Source organism: Alnus glutinosa, chromosome 2 (assembly GCF_958979055.1).
Source record: "Alnus glutinosa chromosome 2, dhAlnGlut1.1, whole genome shotgun sequence".
Lineage (NCBI taxonomy): Eukaryota > Viridiplantae > Streptophyta > Magnoliopsida > Fagales > Betulaceae > Alnus > Alnus glutinosa.
The window spans coordinates 2,309,732-2,331,101 of NC_084887.1; the positions used below are offsets into that span (position 1 = coordinate 2,309,732).

At 34.3% G+C, this 21,370-nt stretch overlaps 1 protein-coding gene across 1 annotated transcript; it reads left to right on the forward strand.

Moving 5' to 3' along the window:
* The first annotated feature begins 10,461 nt into the window (after window positions 1–10,461).
* LOC133861252 (E3 ubiquitin-protein ligase COP1) lies at window positions 10,462–19,990 on the forward strand. The gene is made up of 13 exons (XM_062296992.1): window positions 10,462–10,833; window positions 11,116–11,193; window positions 11,733–11,888; window positions 12,234–12,590; window positions 13,171–13,328; window positions 13,447–13,512; window positions 15,882–15,960; window positions 16,486–16,641; window positions 16,734–16,832; window positions 17,753–17,857; window positions 18,378–18,557; window positions 19,280–19,390; window positions 19,531–19,990. The coding sequence occupies exons 1-13, from the start codon at window positions 10,540–10,542 to the stop codon at window positions 19,699–19,701; spliced, it is 2,010 nt and encodes a 669-aa protein (XP_062152976.1). The 5' UTR covers window positions 10,462–10,539; the 3' UTR covers window positions 19,702–19,990.
* The last annotated feature ends 1,380 nt before the right edge of the window (window positions 19,991–21,370 follow it).

Consider the following 21,370-nt stretch of genomic DNA (forward strand, 5'->3'; position numbering starts at 1 on the left):
AGGGGAATAGAGTTTATTGCCTGCACGGAGGTGTTTCTACGGTACTTCATTGGACATGAATTTCCTCCCTAATCGGATCCCTTTCTATTCAATCAGTGCCGTTGATTTTGAAATCCGTTGTTTCGAATTCTCAGGGTATTAATATTTCTTTAAATATTATTTATTTTTTAAAATTAAATTGTGGAAATTTTATGTCTTTATCACTTTATTAATTACCATGTATAGTAAATAATGACCTTATAAATTATGATAAATATGGAACTAATAAGTACTAATATGACAAATTTTTTCACCATTGAATTTGAAAACAATAGTATCCCCTCTATTAAATTAATATATGTTTTTTAATATGAATTGACATAAATTCTTAGAACACAATTTTCATATGCATGTTAATTTAATAAATTGAGTTTGAATTCACTTTAAATAAATACTTTATTCATCATAAAATACAATAATATGTCCCACAAATTTTAGGGGACTTTGATCCCTTACAACTCTAAAAAAATATAGTTCAATTTCAATGGGCAATTTAGATTTTTTTTTTTTTTAAGTACATTCCAACATAAAGCAACAACGAGCCAAATAAACTATTACAAGCAAACAATAGCCGGATCTTTTTCGCTACATATGGAAAACGAAGGGTGGAAAGAAAAATAGGTGAAAATATAGTTAGATTTAGATCTAGTTGCGGCTTAAATAGCCACGTAATGAGTGTAGAAAAACTGACACTTCTTTGAAATTTTATTGCCTCCCACAAGGATGAGGTTGGAATAGAAGTGATGTCTAAGATAAGATCAACAAATTTCCAATTTCGCACACAATGGGCGGGTGTTGAAGAGCCATAACCACCACTTAGGAATCGCCTTTCAAAGTTGGAGTCGCAAGCAATGCTGATTTGAAAAATGCGTTATTCTATGTGAGAGACCCACGTATGGAGGTTCGATAATCATATGTATACGAAACTTCAAATATCTTATACCAAGAAAACTATATATTCTTGAAATTTTATATGTGATATGCATATATTTTGTATGAAACGATATTATTCGGTTGTTATATATGTTGATTTTAATTTGAAATAAAATATTTCAATGAAGTGGGAGTAAAATTTATGGAAGAGAAGTGAGCCATACAACAATTTTTGCATAGCTATGATCGGCGATCCAATCGTGCAATTTTATATGAAGGGTCAAGATTTGTAGTGGTGCCTGTGCAACAATGGGCCGCGGCGCATGATATTCTGACTCGTCCATGACGCTTTGTTATCCCATTCTCGTCTGAGTGTGAACTACACGTGCCACGAGGAGAAGCTATAGCGGAGTAGGGGCTTTTTCGTGATTCTGAGAAAAAGATAGGGCTGTATTGGTCATAATAAAATACCGTGGCCGTTTCCGTTTGTCGCTTTCAACCATCGCTGATTGACTGTCACTCTAGGGAGTCCGGTGTTGCCGGGCTGATAACAGTCTAAAACAGACGTGGGAAGCGATGATGAGCTGGCGGTTAAAGTTAGTCCCTGTGATGAGCCTCACGAAACTACCGTGAGCTCCTTCGCACCAGCCGCAAAATTGCGAGGAGGCTCGGAAGTTAGGGCATATATGTCCATTCCGTTTGTATTAATGGAATATATATATATATATATATTTTTGGATGAATAATGGAATATATATTTAATTAGCAAAACTCTTTGTTTAAGTTAACGGAATATATGTCATTCTGTCTGTATAGCCGTACCTAAACATGTTAATGATGGAAATTAAGCCTGCATTATGTTATCAACTCCACTATCATATGATTTTAAAGGACATTAATCGGAGGAAGCTGGAAGGGCCGGAGCATCAGGCTTTCTACCGGAGAGAAGTTGGTCCTTGTGTAAAAAGAGCAAAATTGTGTGAAATTACAATTTTGTCATTGTGTATAAAGGACCGGCTCCTTTCCAATTGCTTTTAACTGGAGAGGATCCCGATCCCAAACTTAGAGTGTGTCTAATATTATGATTTCACAAATTGAAATGCAATTTTAAATCAAATTGTTAAAAATGTATCATTTAGAAGTACGTTTTTTAAAAAATGTAATTTGAAAATATAGAAAAATATATTTTTTTTTCAAATAACAGGTAAATTGTGTGTTTTTAAAAACGCATTGCAATTTCGAAGCCAAATTTACTATACGTTTAATTGCGCTTTTAAAAATCTCATTTTATAAAAATACATGTTTTAAAATCGTTATTTTTAAATCGCACGTTTTGATATTAGAAACTCCATTGGGTGTAGGATTATTTCAATTATTTTTTAAATTAATGATTGGGTCCAATTTTCAATCGAACTATAAAATAATAATAATAATAATAATAATAATTAAAAAAAAAAACAATAAAAAAAATATTAATACCTAAGGGTGGCTGAACCACCACCAGGTGTTTGGGGTGGTAGCCAAGCCACCTTCAAGAGTTTTTTGGGATGGCTCAGCCAACTCTAGGGGTGGTTCGAAAACAATCCCTTATATTTTTTATTTTATTCAATTTTAAGGTTTTGAGTTTTTTTTTTATTTCCAATTATAGTTTTACTTTTTTCATTTATATTCAGTTTAATTCAAATTCTCAAACATATATCATTAATTTTGTTTTTTATTCTCTAAATCATTTAAAGATAATATCAAATATTTTTTTTCTTCGATGTTCACAATCTTAAAAACAATTAAAAAAAAAATGGTTAAATTGACTGCTCGACTTATCTAACATGCTTGATGTATGGCTAATTAGAGTGTCGCTTTGTTGAATTCTACATCAGCAACCGATTGAGTTCAGCCATAAAGTTATATGATGAACTTTTTTAACTCAATGCTTTTTTAAATAGGATTTGATTCTTGTACAACATCAATACAATAATTGTATAACAACTCCTCATATGAGGGTGGACCCCAGTATGTGGGATCCACCCTCATGTGAAAGATTGTTGTACAGTTGTTGTATTGGTGTTGTAAATCTAACATTTTCCATTTGAAATTATTACTCAAGAAAAAAATAATAATAAATAAATATCCACGCTTTTTAATATAACGTTTTCACCAAACAAGATGACGATAGTTAAAAATTTCTGTTTCTGAAAGACTTTTTTATTTTTAAAATTTAAAATACATATTTATAAAAATTAATAATAAACAATTTAAAATACAAAAACTGCCACACATGCCACATATCTTTTTAATATAATGCTCCGGTTTGTTTTGGCTTAAAATGATTTATAGAAAATGATTTTTGGCATTTTACGGTGTTTGGTAGGAGCGAAAATAATGGTCAACGAAAATCATTTTCAGTTTGACCGTAAAAGATTCTTTAATTTTTGGAAAATGATTTACGGTTTTAACTCTTCATCCTTGCACGCATGTTTGATATCCGATTGGGTCGATCTTTGGAATCCAGGCGGCGCAGGAATCTAACAATATCCGACCACCAGAATACTGCTGGTGCCGAAATCCAGCAACATTCGGTCACCGTCACCGGATGCCGGCGGACCGGAATCCGGCCATGGTCAGAAGCCGACCGGATCTGGCCAAAATGGACGAGATCCGGAAGGATTTTGGACGGATCCGACTACTAATCTGGCCAAAATAGCTAGAATCCGACCATTGAACTGGCCAGATCTAGCCAAAATGGTCGAGATCCGGCCGAATCTAACCGAATTCGACTAAACATGCTCGCCGCAATCCGCCAATGGCGACCGGACGTTGTCATTGCTGGATTCCGGCAATAGTTGCATTTTCACTTTACGAAATTTTTTCGTGTGAGCCAAACGTCAAAAAATATTTTCGAGAAAATTATTTTTTTAAAAAAAATAATTTCGTCGAAAATATTTTACGATGAAAATCATTTTACGTCAAAACAAACGTAGCATTAAAAGTAAAAATTAATTTTCAAAACCGTTGCGAAGTATATAATTTCAGATTTTTCAGAAGGATTATTCATGAAAGGGAAAAAAAAAAAAAAAAAAAACGAGGGGCCCATAATCGAATGTTTAGAAAGAGAAAAAAGGAAGACGATGCAGACTGCAGTTGGACAGTCCCACTAAAAGCAATAGTACCAAAGTACGGTGCACCACGCCACACCGCCAGACAGTCGGTGCTATTAAATTGGTTGTTCATCCAAATATAGTAAGGGGCTACGTTGCGGGTACCTTGTGGGTTGTGCAATAATTTTAACGTGTGTCACTCATTCTAATGATATAACTTTTCTCGAAATTAGACAGTTTGTTTGAAAATTGAAATTGCCTTTTCAAATGAAATAACTTTTCTCAAATATTAGGCTTTTTTTTAAGGGCATTATTATTATTTTTTTATTTGAAAAACTGCTCTAATGTTATATAAATATAAACATAGTTTTGAATTTTTTATTTTGAAAAAAAAAAAAAAAGTAGAAAAAAAATGTGTTAAAAAAAAAAAGTCTATCCAAACGAATTTTCAAATGTGACCGAATTATTATAACGCACATTTCAAAAATAAATGATTGTTGTACAATTCTTCTCCAACTTTGCTTACGCAACTATTTATTTTATTTTTATCTCATTTGTTTTCTTCAGAAAACAATGAAACCACTACGGGGCAAATGCTAGGTCATTTTCTTGAAAATAAAATAAAAATAAACTGACACCCAAAAAAAGTTGGATAAGAGTTATTTCAAGAGTTGTACAACAATCATTTATCCATTTCAAAACAAACTACAAAACTCTTCTTAAAACTTAGCAGTCCCATAGCAACCGTCATGAACTTTTAGCTGCCCCTATGAACTTTTGGTCACCCTCTTGTAGCTGCCACAAACTTCTAGTAAGCTTGTAGTGGCGGCATACATTTTCAGTGGCACCACAGTGGCCACAATTACATTTTAACGACCTACGGTGGCGGCTATGAACTTTTAATGACCATGTGGTAACTGCCACGAACTTCCAAGAACTACCCTCGCAATGGCCACCATGAAATTTCGATGGCCCTACGATAGCCAATAGGAACATTCAACAACCTCGTGGTGCTCGTCAAGACCATCTAGGCAACCACCATCGCGGAATGTAAATTGTAATAATTTTTGTATTATTTTAGGGAACACTCTTCAATTTTATTTTACTTTTCGAAAAACACCTCTCAGAAATTTACGAACTAATTTTATTTTGTGGATTTCATATACACATTTTTTAAAAATATGATCCCACCAAATTAATTCTCAATTTTTACATTTTTAATAAATATTGATACTATAAGTTCTCTGTTGCATAATAAATCATTAATAGTTTTATTTGACGTGACCAAGATCAAGGTTTCAAAAAATACACTTTTTTTTTTCAAAATTATTAATAAACAATTTAAAACATAAAACACTTCTTTAAATATGAATTTCATCAAAAAAAAAAAAAAAAAAACCTCAAAACCATTATTACAGTTTCTTATTTTGAAGAATTGGTAGGACCAAAAAAGAAAAAAAAGAAAAAAAAAGAGGCCCAATATTCCAGTTATTTGACAATTGATAGTGGGAGTGGGACAGTCCGCTAAAACACAAATATAGTGCCGAAACAGGGAGCAGTGGGCAAGACGACGTAGTCTTCATTATTTGGGCTTGTTTGAGTGGGCCTTTTTTTTTGAAAAATATTTAAAATTATAAATATTGGGAGAATTTATTTTTTAAAATTATGTTTTAGATATTTTAAAAAGTCCGAGCAAATTTTTTTTTTAAAAAAAAAAATCGCATAAAATTTTAGTAAAATTTAAATTCTAAAAAATAATATTTAAAAAATAATTGTCGGCCAAGCATGCCCTTAAATAAACGACAAACTATATTGGCCATAGGGCATTTTCGTGATTATGAGAAAAACATAGGGCTGTATTGGTCATAAAAAAACTCGTAGCCGCTTGTTGCTTTCAACCAATTGCTGTTGGAGACTTGGAGTGTCACCAGTCGCCCTAACGACGAGTCTGTTGTTGGTGGACTGATAACAGACAGTGCAATGGATGATGAGGTGGCGGTGGAAGTTATTCCCTGTGACGAGCCTCACGAAACTACCGTGCGCTCCTTCGTACCAGCCACCAAATTGCAAGGAGACCCGAACTTAAAATGGGCACGTTGTTGCGAAGAACTGGCAAAGAACATGTGATTAGAATTATATCAGCCATTTGTAAAAATCTTTAACACCTTATAATCACATATAACAAACTTTAAAATAGTTTTAATAAAGTTGTTGCCTAACATTTTTTTGCTAACGGGATAATTTGATAGGTTTTGAGAGAGCCTACCTTTGATTATGAAAAAACCTAAACTTTTAAATTCTAAGAAAACTTAAACCTTTAAATTGTAAAAAAAAAGGTTTGTGATTAATTATGCGTTTCTTTATTAATAAATTCATCTCTTTAAATAGAGAAACATAACTTACACAGAGTTGAGTTCCGCAGCTCTAAAAACTACTATCATGACTCAACTAAGTGGAGATAAACATTCACCGAAACTAAACGTCGATAATAGAATTGAGTATTATAGGAGTACAAGAAGCTGTAAGAGAATTGTCATTCATATTCTTTTAGTAACAACACGTGAATGACTAAGGTGTCGTTTGGTAACGAATTTCAAAACAAATTTTTGTTAAGTTAGGTTAGAAACTATATTTTTATTCTATAATTATTTCGCAATGCTAACATATCAGTCTCAACAAATCCCTTAATTAATCTAATAGTTTATTGTGATTGTCATATCAGCATTGTGAGATAATTATGAGATAAAAATAAACCACATTTCAAATGTGAACCCACCCAAAAATATTTCTCACTTTCATATTAAATCAAAACACATTTTCAAACTAAAAGAAAAAAGAAAAAGAAAAAGAAAATAAGACACATTTCAAAACCATTATTAAAGTTTCTTATTTTTAAGAATAAAAAGGTCAAAAAAGGAAAAAAGAAGAAGAAGAAAGGCCCAATATTTCAATTATTATTATTGAAATCCAATATTCCAATAAATTGTAGCAAGCTCTTCAAAAAAATAAAAAGAGCAATGATTCACTACCACCTAAATATACAACTTTTCACCACCTTGTCTATGTGGCAAGGTGGTCCCCTACCTTAATTTATTTTTAAAAAATAAAAAAACTCAAAAAGTAGTGGGGGACCACCTTGCCACATATGCAAGATGGTGAAGAGTTGTATATTTAGGTGGCATTGAATCATTATTCAAATAAATAAATAAATAAATAAATTGTAGCAAGAAGAACACAAGACCTTCAAGGAACAACCAACGTCTACAAAAATCAATAAACGACCCAACACCTAATCGATCGATTGCAAAGAAAACTCAAAGAGAACATTGAAACCGATAGAAAATAACAGACCGCGAGGTGAGAGGAAGAAGAACTGGCTCTGGGCTCCGACGGTGTCATGAGGTGAAGTGAATTATAGTATAACATATGAGCGAGAGGAAGAAGATGGTAGCTTTGGGCTTTGGTGGCTGCACGGTGAACTAGTGAAGTGAATGAGTGAATTGTAATAAAATAAAATAAAATAAAAAAATCTTAAATCAAAATAAACATAACCTATACCTAATACAAAATGACGTTATTGTAGTATTAAACACTAAAACGACGGTTAATATGCGGATAGTAATTTTTGTTAATTGTAGCCACATCTACATGTGTGTATTGAGAATAACGAGTAGTTGGGAATAGCGGATGCGGATAGTTAATATATGCTCCCACGTAAGCTTATAATTGTTGTTATATGGGTGTCCTTGTGCTGTTCATCCTTATCAAAAGGATTATTTCTTTCATATTTCATTATAGAGAAATGCTTGGTATTTCAACACTTTTTTTCAGAATTTGATTCCAACTTGATGTGTCACATTTTCCAAAAAGATAGATCTAATGAAATTGTGACACATCAGGTTAGAACCAAATTATGGAAAAAAAAAAATTAAGTAATTGAATATCTAGCATTCCTCTTACATGTATAAAATCACGTTAAATTAATTGAGTAAAATATCATGTTACAATATAAATCACAGCTAAGGAAATCCATGTCCCCTTAGGTTACGAAGAAAGCAAGGCTACTGTTGGTGAAATAAATGGCACCCGTATGAAATGGGCCCGCAGTCCGAAGACAGTTTATACCAAGACACCTCGGTCACAAGACCATCTCGGGGTCCGAGATGGTCTAGGATTGGGAACCCACCTCAAGGTCCGGATCAACTCGGACATTGACCATCTCAGGGTCGAGGTCATCTCGGTCATAAATCAAAGCAAGATAGAATACCCCGAGCCTTCCAAAACGACCCTGCAAGATAGATTCCGGATGTTACGCCGCCAGATATGCAGTTACGATAACACCCAGAAACCCCAACATTTCACATAATTCCATCCATGTAGCCACGAACTGAAGATTTCCAGTAATACAGGACGAGCAGGACCTCAGACCCACGTAGCCACTAACATGAAGTCCCTTGGAATTCAAGGCACTAAGCAGATTATAACCGCCACCCAAGTCCTATAAATACAAGGTGTTCATGGGCATGAAGGTACGAATTCTGTTTTTTTGGGCAATATCAAATTGGCTCTATTTTCTTAAATTATTTTCTAACTTAAAGCATCAGAGTGGGATCGTCGGCATCCCCCGACATAGTATCTCTTTGTTCAGTCAATAGGAGGAGAAGAAGTTTATCTCAGTCGCCGGGTGACATGTCAACAATCGGGATACTGTATCAACAGCTACAACCCTCTTTTTTATTTTTTATTTTTAGTGTTTTTTTAAAAAGTGTTGTTAGAAGTATTATAATTTTTACTATAAGTTCTTGACAAATTAATGTGATAATTTATGTGACATTTACCACTTCAGCTAATAATTAATAAAATTTAGTTGTGGCTAACCTGATAGTACAATGTGAATTGACACATTAATTTGTAAGAAATTATTAGCAGCATTTTTCGTTTTTAATGTAATTTGTCAAGTTAACGCAGTATTTATTTTTTTCTTTAAATAAAGCATTAATAACAAACAAACAAAACATAAAATACTTCTAAAAAAACACAAAACAGTTGTCACCTTTACGTCACATTAAAAAAAAAAAAAAAAAAATCCCCAAAATACATTGACAAATATACTGAAAAAATTCGTATATAAAATTTAAAAGACAAATATTAAATACTATAATTTTATCGAATATTCATCAAACCACGCTACTGTAGCACTCCCAAGTCTCGACTAACGTTTGGATTAATCTTTATTAAATAAAAAAAATAATATCTAATGATTGATTTATAGTGCCAAGACAATATTGTTGAACAATTATAGATAAAAATATGAAAAAAATGCCAAAATCAGTCACTATGATTTACCTAATTTACAATTAAGTCATTGTGGTATCAAAATAAACTAAGAGGTCGATAGGGAATGCAAAAAAAATTAGCACTCCCTACAGTCAAATTACATAAAAAACTTAATGGATTTTGGTAGTGTGCCATGTCGGCGCAAATAAATTAACGACATGTGTCAATCCTAATTTTAAAAATAAAAATATAAAATATATAAAAGTAAAAAATTAAATAAATAAAAAACTTAAAAGAATTATTATTATTATTTAAAAAAAAAAGAAAAAGAAAATTAAAGGAGGTGGTTCATTAGCCACCCCTTGGTTGGGGTGGCCAAGGGTGGTGCTTGCCACCCCACAACCACTATCGGCTCATGGGGGTGGCAGTGCGCCACCCCTAGCTTCCTCTGGGGTGGCTGAAGGCCCCCCAACCACTATTGGGGGTGGCTCGCATGCCATCCCCTTTCATTTTTTTTTAATAATTATTTAAGTCTTTTATTTCTTTTAGTTTTTAGTTTTTTATATTTATATTTTTTATTATGAGTGACACGTGTCGTCATTTTAGACGTGGTAAATTAACGGAATCCGTTAAGTTTTCGAAGGAATTTAATTGTGGGAAGTGATTTGTTTTTTTTTTTTTGGTATATCCTAAGGAGCCAGAGACGTCTGAATTCATTTTGATACCACATGAAACTAATTGTAGATCAATTAATCTACATGGACTGATTTTTCATTTTTTCCTAAAAATATAATATCTAACAAGACTAACATTGCTCAATTTAAAAATTGAGAAACAATTTAATAATGATCTAAATTAAGGGACCAATCAAATAATTTTTCCAAGAGCAGTGCTACGGAGAAGGAAAAATTCCGGATTTCATCCGGAATTTTGGCTGTGCAGTGGCATTTTTGTAATTATTAAATAATTACAAAAATGCCACTGCACAGCCAAAATTCCGGATGAAATCCGGAATTTTTCCTTCTCCTCAGTATTACCCTTTTTCCAAAGAACAAAAAAGGAAATGGGCCGAGTTGGGCCAACATGCCAAGACCCAGACCCGGTAAGGCAAGTGATCACGTGGTCCGTTCTCACCCTCACAATCTACACTCTGGGTCCCACTCTCTCTCTCTCTGTGTGTGTGCAACTCCAGAGAAGTAGAGAACAAAGAAGCTTTTCAGAGACACAGCAAAAATCCAGAGAGACGGAGAGAAAGATGGAGGAAGTGTCAACGGGCACGGGGCCCGTAGTCCCGGCGGTGGTGAAGCGGGAGGCGCCCCCAGCTGTGGCTCATCCGGCTGAAGAATCGGAGGGTGTCTTGGCGGAGCTGGACAAGGACTTGCTTTGCCCGATATGCATGCAGACCATGAAGGACGCGTTCCTGACCGCCTGCGGACACAGCTTCTGCTACATGTGCATCGCCACCCACCTCCGCCACAAGAGCGACTGCCCCTGCTGCACCCACCACCTCACCCTCAACCACCTCTTCCCCAACTTCTTGCTCGATAAGGTTCAATTCGTCGGGAACTTTGCCTACTAATTTCAATTCAGCGCTTGAGGTTTCTAGTTTATTTTTCTTCAATTTCACCTTGATTAAAATAATTATATTTGCCATTTCTTATCGAGTCTGGGCTAAATTGATTAGAATAGTAAGGAGAGTGTTAGATCATTGGCTAAATTTGAACCTTATAGGGTAGATTATGAAAAATTCCCTTCACATGTTTATATTGAAATGATCTACTTCGAAATGCAGCTTATTGAGTTATCTGCTTTCTCTGTACCACATTTGTAGCTATTGAAGAAGGCTTCTGCTAATCAAATATCAAGAACTGCTTCTCCTGTGGAACAATTTAGTCACGCATTGCAACAGGTCAGTTTTCACGGGACTAGTTATGTTATGCTTACTGTTTGCATTAAATTCTCGATTTTGTGTTGAGATTGTCTTAAAGCAAAATTTTATTCTATGTATGGATCCTAAGTCTTCTACCTGTTTTCTTCTAGTGTCATGTTATTAGGTAAATTGGTTGTATTCCTCAGTTGATTTGAGCCTATATGGTTCATTCTCGTTGCTATTTAACTAATGAAAAATGCCCTTACGATGCATTTCGAGACAAGAAATCGTAATTATTGATTTTTAGTTTAGTCTAGACAACAGTGAGTAATGGCCTTTTTCACAGTGCTATTGGTGGCTTTAAGAGATATCTAAATTAATTTTGCGAAACTTCTAAGTTTCTAAGAGCCTAAAATGGATTCATATATTGTTATATATTCATGGTTGGTGTTTCTCCCTGGCAAGAAACGCTAAAATGATGTACTTTCCAATGTCTTTTTCAAAATCAGTAGAGAGCGGTTGAGAATGAGAGTATATGGGATATCTTTTTGTTTGAAAATTTTCTGAAAACGTGACAGGGTTGTGAAGTGTCGATTAAGGAGCTGGATACCCTCTTGTCACTCCTTGCAGAGAAGAAGAGGAAAATGGAACAAGAAGAAGCTGAAAGAAATATGCAAATACTGTTGACCTTCTTGAATCGTTTAAGGGAGCAGAAAGTTAATGAGCTGAATGAGGTTTGTTGCCTTCAGTCTGGACCTTCTATATACAGCTTAGTAATTTTGATTTTGCCAAGTAACTTTTGCTGCACGTCTCTGTCCTATTTCTCCGGTGTCTTCCTCAAACATGTATTATGTCTTGTGAGAACTATTGCATTGTAGGCCGTAATGGGTGGTGTTGGTCCCCATAAGCCGATGGCTAATGATGTCTGTTAGATATATCAGGTGGACTCATCAACTTGGATGCCTAACTTTCTGCCTATGGGTTTTTGTGCTTTAGGTTAACTAGCTTTTGGTCAATCTTCACTGGAACAATTCAATGGATTGATATTTAAGTCAATAGTAATTATTTTTGTTTGCTAGGTACAAGCTGATCTCCAGTTTATTAAAGAGGATATAACTTCTGTAGAGAGGCATAGAATGGAGTTGTATCGGGCAAGGGATAGGTACTCTATGAAACTGCGCATGCTTGGAGATGATTCTAGTGCAAGAAATTCATGGCCTTCATCAATGGATAAGAACACTAGTGACCTCATCTCCAGTTCTCTAAATACCCGCAGAGGGTTGGCTACATGGAATCTCCAAAATAAGCAAGTAAATGAAAAGTATGGAGTCATATCTACCAGGCAACAGAGAAAGGATGCTTTACGTGGATCAGACTCTCAGTGCATCAATCAATCGGGTCTATCTGTTGCAAGAAAAAAGCGGGTCCATGCCCAGGTTTGTTACCTTAAGTGGTTTCATTTATAGAAATACTATCCTGGTTGCTTTATCTGGAAAAGTTAATCTGCTTGGCAATCTTTAGATGTAATCTGTGAACTTCAATGTTAGTTAGTGGCCTAGTGGGTGAATGCTGAAAAGAGAAAAATGCCTGGACCCCCCTAAAGAATCACCTTGTGTTGTTTTTTTTCAAAGTAAATGCTATATGAGATTTTACTCTTGTATGTCATGGATTTTCTTCTCCTGTATACTTGTGCTTGGATGGAGTACCCTTGGTGTCTTTTTTATATACTACGTAAATTTACAGAAAAAAAAAAGAAATAAAATATTGTTTAACTCGATTCAGTAAAACCTTATTCTAAATACTTGGGGCCCAGGTAAATGTTCAGAAACTGTTCTTGATAAATGCTATTTGGGAGTTCTTCTAAAAATGTGCTTCTTGGATGGTTAGGTGTATTACATATCTCTATTGATTAGTATTACAGGAAAATGCATAGCTCAGTCTACCAGGATGGAAAACTATGTCCACTATTATTTTTCTTCTATCTAGAAGTACTCACATTTCCTTCCCTGGCTGCAGTTCAGTGACCTACAAGAGTGTTACCTGCAAAAACGACGTCAGTTGGCAAACAAACAACATAACCAGCAAGAAAAGGATAAAAGTATCATACCCAGAGAGGGTTATAATGAGGGTCTTGCAGATTTCCAATCAGTGCTGACTACCTTCACACAATACAGGTATGACTTCCGCCTTTAATTTCTTTGAAGCAGTACTTTTTAGAGTTAGCTGTACTACTGTGTTTTATTTTTATCCACATGTAGTTCATTTGCAATTTTTGTTTGATATTTGAAACAGTCGATTGAGGGTCGTGGCCGAACTTAGGCATGGGGATCTATTCCACTCAGGCAATATAGTATCAAGGTGAGTTAGTTGTCTTGTATGTCATGGTAGACCCTTCAGATTTGAATTTTGGGATGATAAATTTGTTGTCTGGCATTTGAAATTACTCTCTAAATAATTTATCCATTAATTCTTTTATCTGCATCTCTGCAGTAGTAAATGAAATAAAGTACTAAACTTTTAGATTATTTCACTGAAAAATGTGCTCTATCGATGCAATGACATTTAGGGTAACTTAGAAGGCCATGCGATTGGTCAACATAATTTATTCTTAGTGCCATCGATTAGTCCCCCACAATCAAATCTTTTTTCTTCGTGTGAGATGCACACATACATATGAGAAACATTAAATCATCTTGTCTCAAATAATTCATTAAGAAATCAATGCTCTCGGTGTAAATATTAAATAAAATAGTCTCTTATCTAATAAGAAGGAGAAAAAAAAAATCAGCTCTTGGTTTAATTTTGACATGATAGAAAATATTTTGGTTGGACAAATAATTGTCACCCTGGTACTTGGGAAATTATAACTTATAGTTGAGGGAAAAAAAAGTTACTATAATACAAGGACAAAATAAAGTTGAAATGAAAGTCTGGTTGTGAGTAATGTTAGGTCTTGCAATTGAACGGAATATATGAATATTACAAAAATTATTTAGAGCATCTCCAACAATAATAGTCAAAATAGCTACTGTTTTTTCTATACTCTCTCCAACAGATTTTCTATTCTACTCTCTACTTTATTTATATATATATATATATATATATATATATATATATATATATATATATATATATATATATTTTTTTTTTTTTTTTCTTCTTCTTTTTTATTATATTCTTCCCAACAACCCACTTCTCTACCCCACCATTCCTGCCTAAATAACACCTACCGGAAAAGAACAAAAAAATCAACACAAGCAGACAAGCCCAATCAGACACCAACCCATTTCAGTCTAGAATTCAAGACCATCTTCCCCTCCCCTTTCATTGAAATCTCCCTCTCTCTCTCTCTCTCGTTAAAGCTTGTAGAACCAGGGAAGTAGGAGGAGTGGAGGACTTAGAAAAATGTCTGAGAGACTGGGTGTTTGAGTTGGACAGGTCGAAGGGACATCTGCCATATATCTGTTTGATTAGGACAGATTGAATCTTTGAACCTTTGTAATAATTAGGGAAATACTAAGAACAGATGAGAAGAATGGGAAACAAGGACCTGAAGCAGCGACGATAAGCCTTTCTCATCTCTACTCCATTTTCCAGCTTTGACAGATGAGAAGAATGGGAAATACCAAAAACCATGTAGTCGATGATTTTCCAGATTTTCCCCTTTCTAGATTTTCCGTCTGTAGTTGGTGATTCTCGTGGGTTGAGCAACTGAGGGAGAGAGAGAAGATGAGAGAGGCAACAAGGGAGAGAGGCTGAGAATCAATATTTTAATCCTTCAGTGTGCTACAATGAGCTTTCATATGTGAAAGTTCACTGTAGCAAAGTTTTCATTTTAAAGTATCTACTGGAGGAGTAAAATGACCCATAATAGCTAAATATATCTATTATGGTTCATTTACAACATTTGCTAGTAGGACTGTGTTTGAGCCGAGTATTGAATGTTGTATTGAATGTTTAAGTTTGGTTCATTTAATTTTATTTCGAACTTGAGCTTATCACGAGCTTTCACAATTAACTTATTCATTTATTATATAACATAAATATCATGATTATTTATCTTTTCGTAATTCCATATTAATCATTAGTTAATTAACTATTGTTAAAATTTTATAATTGAAGTTAATTAAATAAATAATCTAATCTTGAGTTTATATGTATATAAATTTATATGCACATACATAAACGCTCGGGCGCACACGCATATATCCATACATACTTACAAACACACTCATGTACTTACAAATCTCTAAAACTAAACTCACAACAACAACAATTCAAGTTATATCTATCATATTAGGAAGAGAATTCCCTTTTACTTAAGATGTTCTTATTGCAAATTAAAATAATACTATTTTTTTTTTTGTAAAAATGAAGTTATACGAGTTTATACAAGCTTATCTGAGTCGAGCCAAGTTTATATAAATAATTCTTATTCAATACTTGAACATATTATTGTGTTCAAGAACAGCTCATTTATTATTCGAACCTAGACCAAATCGAGTTTAATCGTGCCGAGTTCACGAGCAGTTGGGCTCATTTTACACCTCTATCTGCTGGAGATGCTCTTATGTAGGATATGCCATGTAGTTAATATGAGACTTTGTGGACACCTTCATATCTATTGAATTTTTATTTATTTTATGTAGTGTGTGTATGTGTTTTATAGTTTTCAGTGGCTATTAGATCTGTGGAGTCTTTTCAGAATTGACTGTCTTTTATTGCAGCATTGAATTTGACTGTGATGATGAGTTGTTTGCTACTGCTGGAGTATCCCGATGCATAAAGGTCTTTGACTTCTCCATGGTAAGGTCTTGGTTTTGGTTTCAAGAACTTTTTGCTTTTGCTTTTGGTTCTGCCCATAATGGCTGAGCACAAGTGGGATAGAGTGTTGGCTTAGACTGGATGCGTGAATACAAGTGGGATAGAGTGTTGGCTGGCAATGCCTTCTCAAAATTCTTTGATTTCGTCTCATAATCCTTGTTAAATATCTAATATTTTTGTAGCTGAAGTATTTTCATCACTCATTGTGCGAGACGATCAATTTAAAGGGACATTCCCTAGTTTTGATGGCCATTTCTATGTCTTGCAATAAATGTTTCATACTGCTTTTGTAAGTGGAAGTCTGGTTGTTTTGCCTCATAACTATTGGTGAATCCTTACTGATGAAGACTTATCTTTTGTTTGATTAAGTTGTCCATTTAATGCCAATGGATTCTGCTTTGGGGCTCTATTGCTGATGTCTCATTTTCATAATGAATATAAAAATAAAATGTATTTTTTTTGGTCTTTAGCTGGTTTGTTGACCATTCCCTAGCTATTGCTTTCAAGGTTGTGAATGAATCTACTGATATGCACTATCCTGTTGTCGAGATGACGACGCGTTCAAAACTTAGTTGCTTGAGTTGGAACAACTTTGCTAAGAACCACATTGCTAGTAGTGATTATGAGGGAATTGTGACGGTTTGGGATGTAAATACTCGGCAGGTAATTATCTGGAGTATCATGGCTAGAAAAATATTGTTCTATTACTTAAGACTTTGTAAGATGCATATCCCAGTAACATGTACCTTTGGCAGAGTGTGATGGAGTATGAAGAGCATGAAAAACGTGCATGGAGTGTTGATTTTTCACGTACAGAGCCTTCAATGCTTGTATCTGGTAGCGATGATTATAAGGTACTATGCAATGTACTTTTAGATCCTAACCAAGTTTTCTAGTATGCTTAAGTTATCTTTCAAGTATCATTTGATTGCAGTCTGAGAAGACAAATTGAGGAGATACTATGCAGTAGTTGCACGTGAAATTAATGTATAGAGTGTATCAAGAAATTCCACTTCAATTGGTTTCGGGACTTGATTTGGTTTTTTACTAGTCTGTTTAATTGCATGTTTGCACTTCTTTTGAGATGTATTAACTTTGAACCTGGTATAAGCTTCCAACATAGTGTTCATTTAGTGTTATTAGATCAATGAACACGAATCTATTGTTATCGATAATCCATTGCACAAATTTTGGACCCTGCAGTAAAGCACCATAGTGGAAACTAAGTGCGCTTTGCATCTCTTTTTTGGTTTTCTTTTCACTTATGATGGGCTACCAGTACACTTAGAAGTTCTGTGTTCCATGGATAAGCTTCACTGATAGTACACACTACCTATGTTGGTTCTTATTTTCCTCCAATTGGCATAAATGTGCAGTTTAAGGCTTTGTTCCCTCAGTTAGGACTCGTTTCTTTCCTTTTATATGTAATGGCTTATGGTTAATGGAGAGGCATGAAGGAAGTAGTCTCTCATCGCAGAAGCATAAGGCTAGCTTGATGCCTAACATGCATATCCTTAATATCCAAATTAGCAAATCTTAGGTGGAGGCAAACTGTAAAGCTTTGCTTTACTGTGCAAGGAGAAATTTAGTAGGTGATATTTGAACAAGCAATAAAAAATAGCATGGTTAAATTTTATCTGTACATTTAGATTCTGGAAATGTAGAACTTTGAATACTTTATGGTTTATGTTCCCTTTCAATTTGTGATAATTAAGAAGTGGTGGTCCCAAATTCTAAATTAACCATATGTTGCATCTTTCCGGTATACAAGCAGGTCAAAGTTTGGTGCACAAAGCAGGAAGCTAGCGTTCTTAATATTGACATGAAAGCAAATATATGCTGTGTCAAGTATAATCCTGGATCTAGCAATTACATTGCGGTATGCACCTTTAATTTGCATTTTGGAGACAACTGTATTGTGCTAATTCAGTTTGCATTGCATCCTCTTTTATTTTTGTAATTAATCATTGTGGAGCTAGACTAGTGCTTTGCTCAGCATTAGTGACTGTGCAGCGCATTATCTACCATGCCTAATAAAGCTTTTCTTTGGTTTGATCTGCATGTAAACTTGTGTGCATGCATATGCATAAACAAGTTCTGCTATTTGACATCCACTTTTGGGTGGGTTTGGTCTCTGGAAAAAGCATATTGTGAAAGGGCATAGCAAAACATCCCGTTTATGTTGTCATTGCAGCACAAAGTCTTAGGTTATTTTGTCGATTACTATTTTTCAAGTTCTGGATCCCATATTTAAAAATAGCACTTTCTGCTTGTAATAATTGAAATCACGGTCATACATAGGCTTGTCCAATGGCATGGACATGTTTTTGTAATATTTGATATCCTTTGGGACAATAGAGCATTCATGTGCGAGATGTTCTGCTCTTTTCTTTTTGTAGGTTGGTTCAGCAGATCATCAGATTCACTATTATGATTTAAGAAACATCAGTCAGCCAGTCCATGTTTTCAGTGGGCACCAGAAAGCCGTTTCATATGTGAAATTCTTATCGAATAATGAGCTTGCTTCTGCTTCGACGGACAGCACATTACGGTTATGGGATGTGAAGGAAAATACACCGGTGAGTAATCTATATTATGAAGCAAAGTAGTTGCAGTGTGCGCACCTTTAGTTGTCGGTTATTAACTTTATACTTGCATAGATTCATGTAGACAACTTCTGAACCAAGGCTTTTATGCAATTTTGTAGACACAGATAGTTTTTGGATTTAACATTTGGTCTTCCTCCAAAATTCTATTCCCATTTCCATTGAAACTCTGCTTGATGAGGGAGAGAGAGTTAGACAACTTGTAAAACTAAGGCATTTAAGCAATTTTGTAGCCAGAGATAGCTTTTGGATTTAACATTTGCACTTCCTTTCCCAAATTCTATTCCCGCTTCCATATGAACTCTAGTTGATGAGATTCTTCCAAAATTGAATTATTAAATACTAATTGAAAAGGAAATGTACGACTCCTCATCTTTTCCCAACTTGAATGGATTTGGAATTCAGCAAATTGGTGGCACGTTTGGCTTTTTCTTCTGGAACTAGGTGGTTCGCTAAAATCTCTTTCTCCAAGAGCAAAGTTTCTCTCCCTACCTGCATGCATGCGTGCGTTTATGTATGTATATGTTGGGAAGTACTAATTGTGGTTGGGCAGAACATCTTTTTTTCTTTTTTCCTTTTTCCTATTGAGTTAACTGTGGGAGGCAGCACTTTTCTATTTTAGTTCTTTGGTATTACTTGTTAAATTAATTCAATGACCAAAGCTGTCAAACTCCTCCTTGCAATGATGTTTACAGGTTCGTACCTTCAGAGGCCACACAAATGAGAAAAACTTCGTGGGCCTTTCAGTAAATAGCGAATACATTGCATGCGGCAGCGAGTCAAATGAAGTTTTTGTCTACCATAAGGTCAGTACACATATTTGATCGTGTGTCATCATTTACACCGTTATATATAACAACATTAAATCCTAACCATGAAATCACTTCCTCATACATGTAACCTTGACACAAATTAATCCAAGTTTTGGTGTCTACCATATATGCAGGAGATCTCCAGGCCTGTGACTTGGCATAAATTTAGTTCTCCAAATGTAAATGACTCTGATGATGATGTTGCGTCTTACTTCATTAGTGCGGTATGCTGGAAGAGTGACAGCCCTACTATGCTAACTGCTAATAGTCAGGGCACGATTAAGGTTCTAGTTCTTGCGGCTTGATATGTTAGAAGGAAAGATGAGAATAATAATGTAAGAGCAAGCTAGGTGATATTAATTTTTTTTTTTTTTTTTTTTTTTTGTTTGTATATATAAATATATATATTATTCAAATGCGGAATTGGTAGGTTTAGAGGGCATGGTTGTGTAAAATATACAATTTGTAAAGGTCACAGTACGAGTTAATTAGCTGAATATGTGTATCTTGAAACTACATATTTTCAATTTTTATTTTTGTGTGTTGAATGAAATTGAAAAATGCAATGCGATAAATTTGCTGTTGACCTGGAAATTATTTCCCATTTGACAAATATTCTTCGTTGGCACCAAGCTCTAAAAAAAATACTAAAAATATTTTACACCGACACAAATGTAGTCATAATGAATAACATGGGTCAAAGTCTGTGTTAGATGGGGTTGGCTACTTGGCTCGATTAAAACTTTTGCTTAATTATTCCTTAATTCCATCATGATGAACACCTTAATTTATGCATATTTTAGACCGTACGTGTCATGGACCACAGATTTATAACTCGTACAACTTTGAGATAATTGGTGAGTATATGCAGAAGTAGCAACAGCCCCATCCATGATGGGTAATCTGTGCGCCACCTGCACATCCCGTAATTATTGTCATTATTTACAATCAAGGACAAACGGCACAAAGTTTTTATTTTTATTTTTATTTTTTATTCAAATATGAAAAAAAAAACAAAAGAGGGAAAAATGAGAAAATTACAAAGGAGGTTCCTTGGAAGAAATGAAAGGTGAAACAGCGAGAATGCTTCCGAACACAAGGTGGGAAGCGGTCCATCCAGCTATAAGGTGTGCACATCTAGATATCTTAATAGCACTCCAAACATTTATGGAATGCAATTGAACAAGAGAGTCAGAAATTATTGGTGCAGAGATCCAGTATGAGAAAAACAAAGGATCATTCAAAGCCATAATAGTAAGGATATGCAGCTGTTGTGGCAGATTTCATTATTAACCCATTAATTTCATAGGTTCATAAGTTCATAGTCTTCTTGGAAGCCTGATCATAATAATGAAATCTGTACACATGATATATTGCTCAACTCTTGAACTTGAGCCTAAAATCATTCTCGACCGGCTAGTCAAAAGTTAATTGCTAAAATAAGAGTAAAAAGAGTTGCAACCGACTTAATAATATATATATATATATATATATATATATATATATATTTTTAAAAAAAAAAAATTGACAAATTGCACGCTCAACAAACACTCATCTAATATAATTTGTTGAACCGGATGTAAATGCTATAAACTTTAAGCACAGAAAATACAGATGTACGTACGTGAGTGAACCACATATGTAAACATATATACGTGTTATATATTATAAGAGCACTCCCAATAGCTTATGCATTTTTATATGCAAAATGGCTAGCTAACCAAAACCTACTTTATCTATTTTAATTAATGAGTTTCAAAAGATACTATACTTCAAATATCTATTATCTCACTATATCATTTAAATATTCTTTTTATTATTATTATTTTTTCTTTATTTTAATTCTAAGACAGTTTTCAATCGTAAGTCATTTTTTATTTTTGGATAATTATTTGTTATAGAGTCAGCAAATTTTTCATCTGAGGTAGTTCACGTAAGTGTAACCTTAAAATGATAAACATATATTGTCATGAC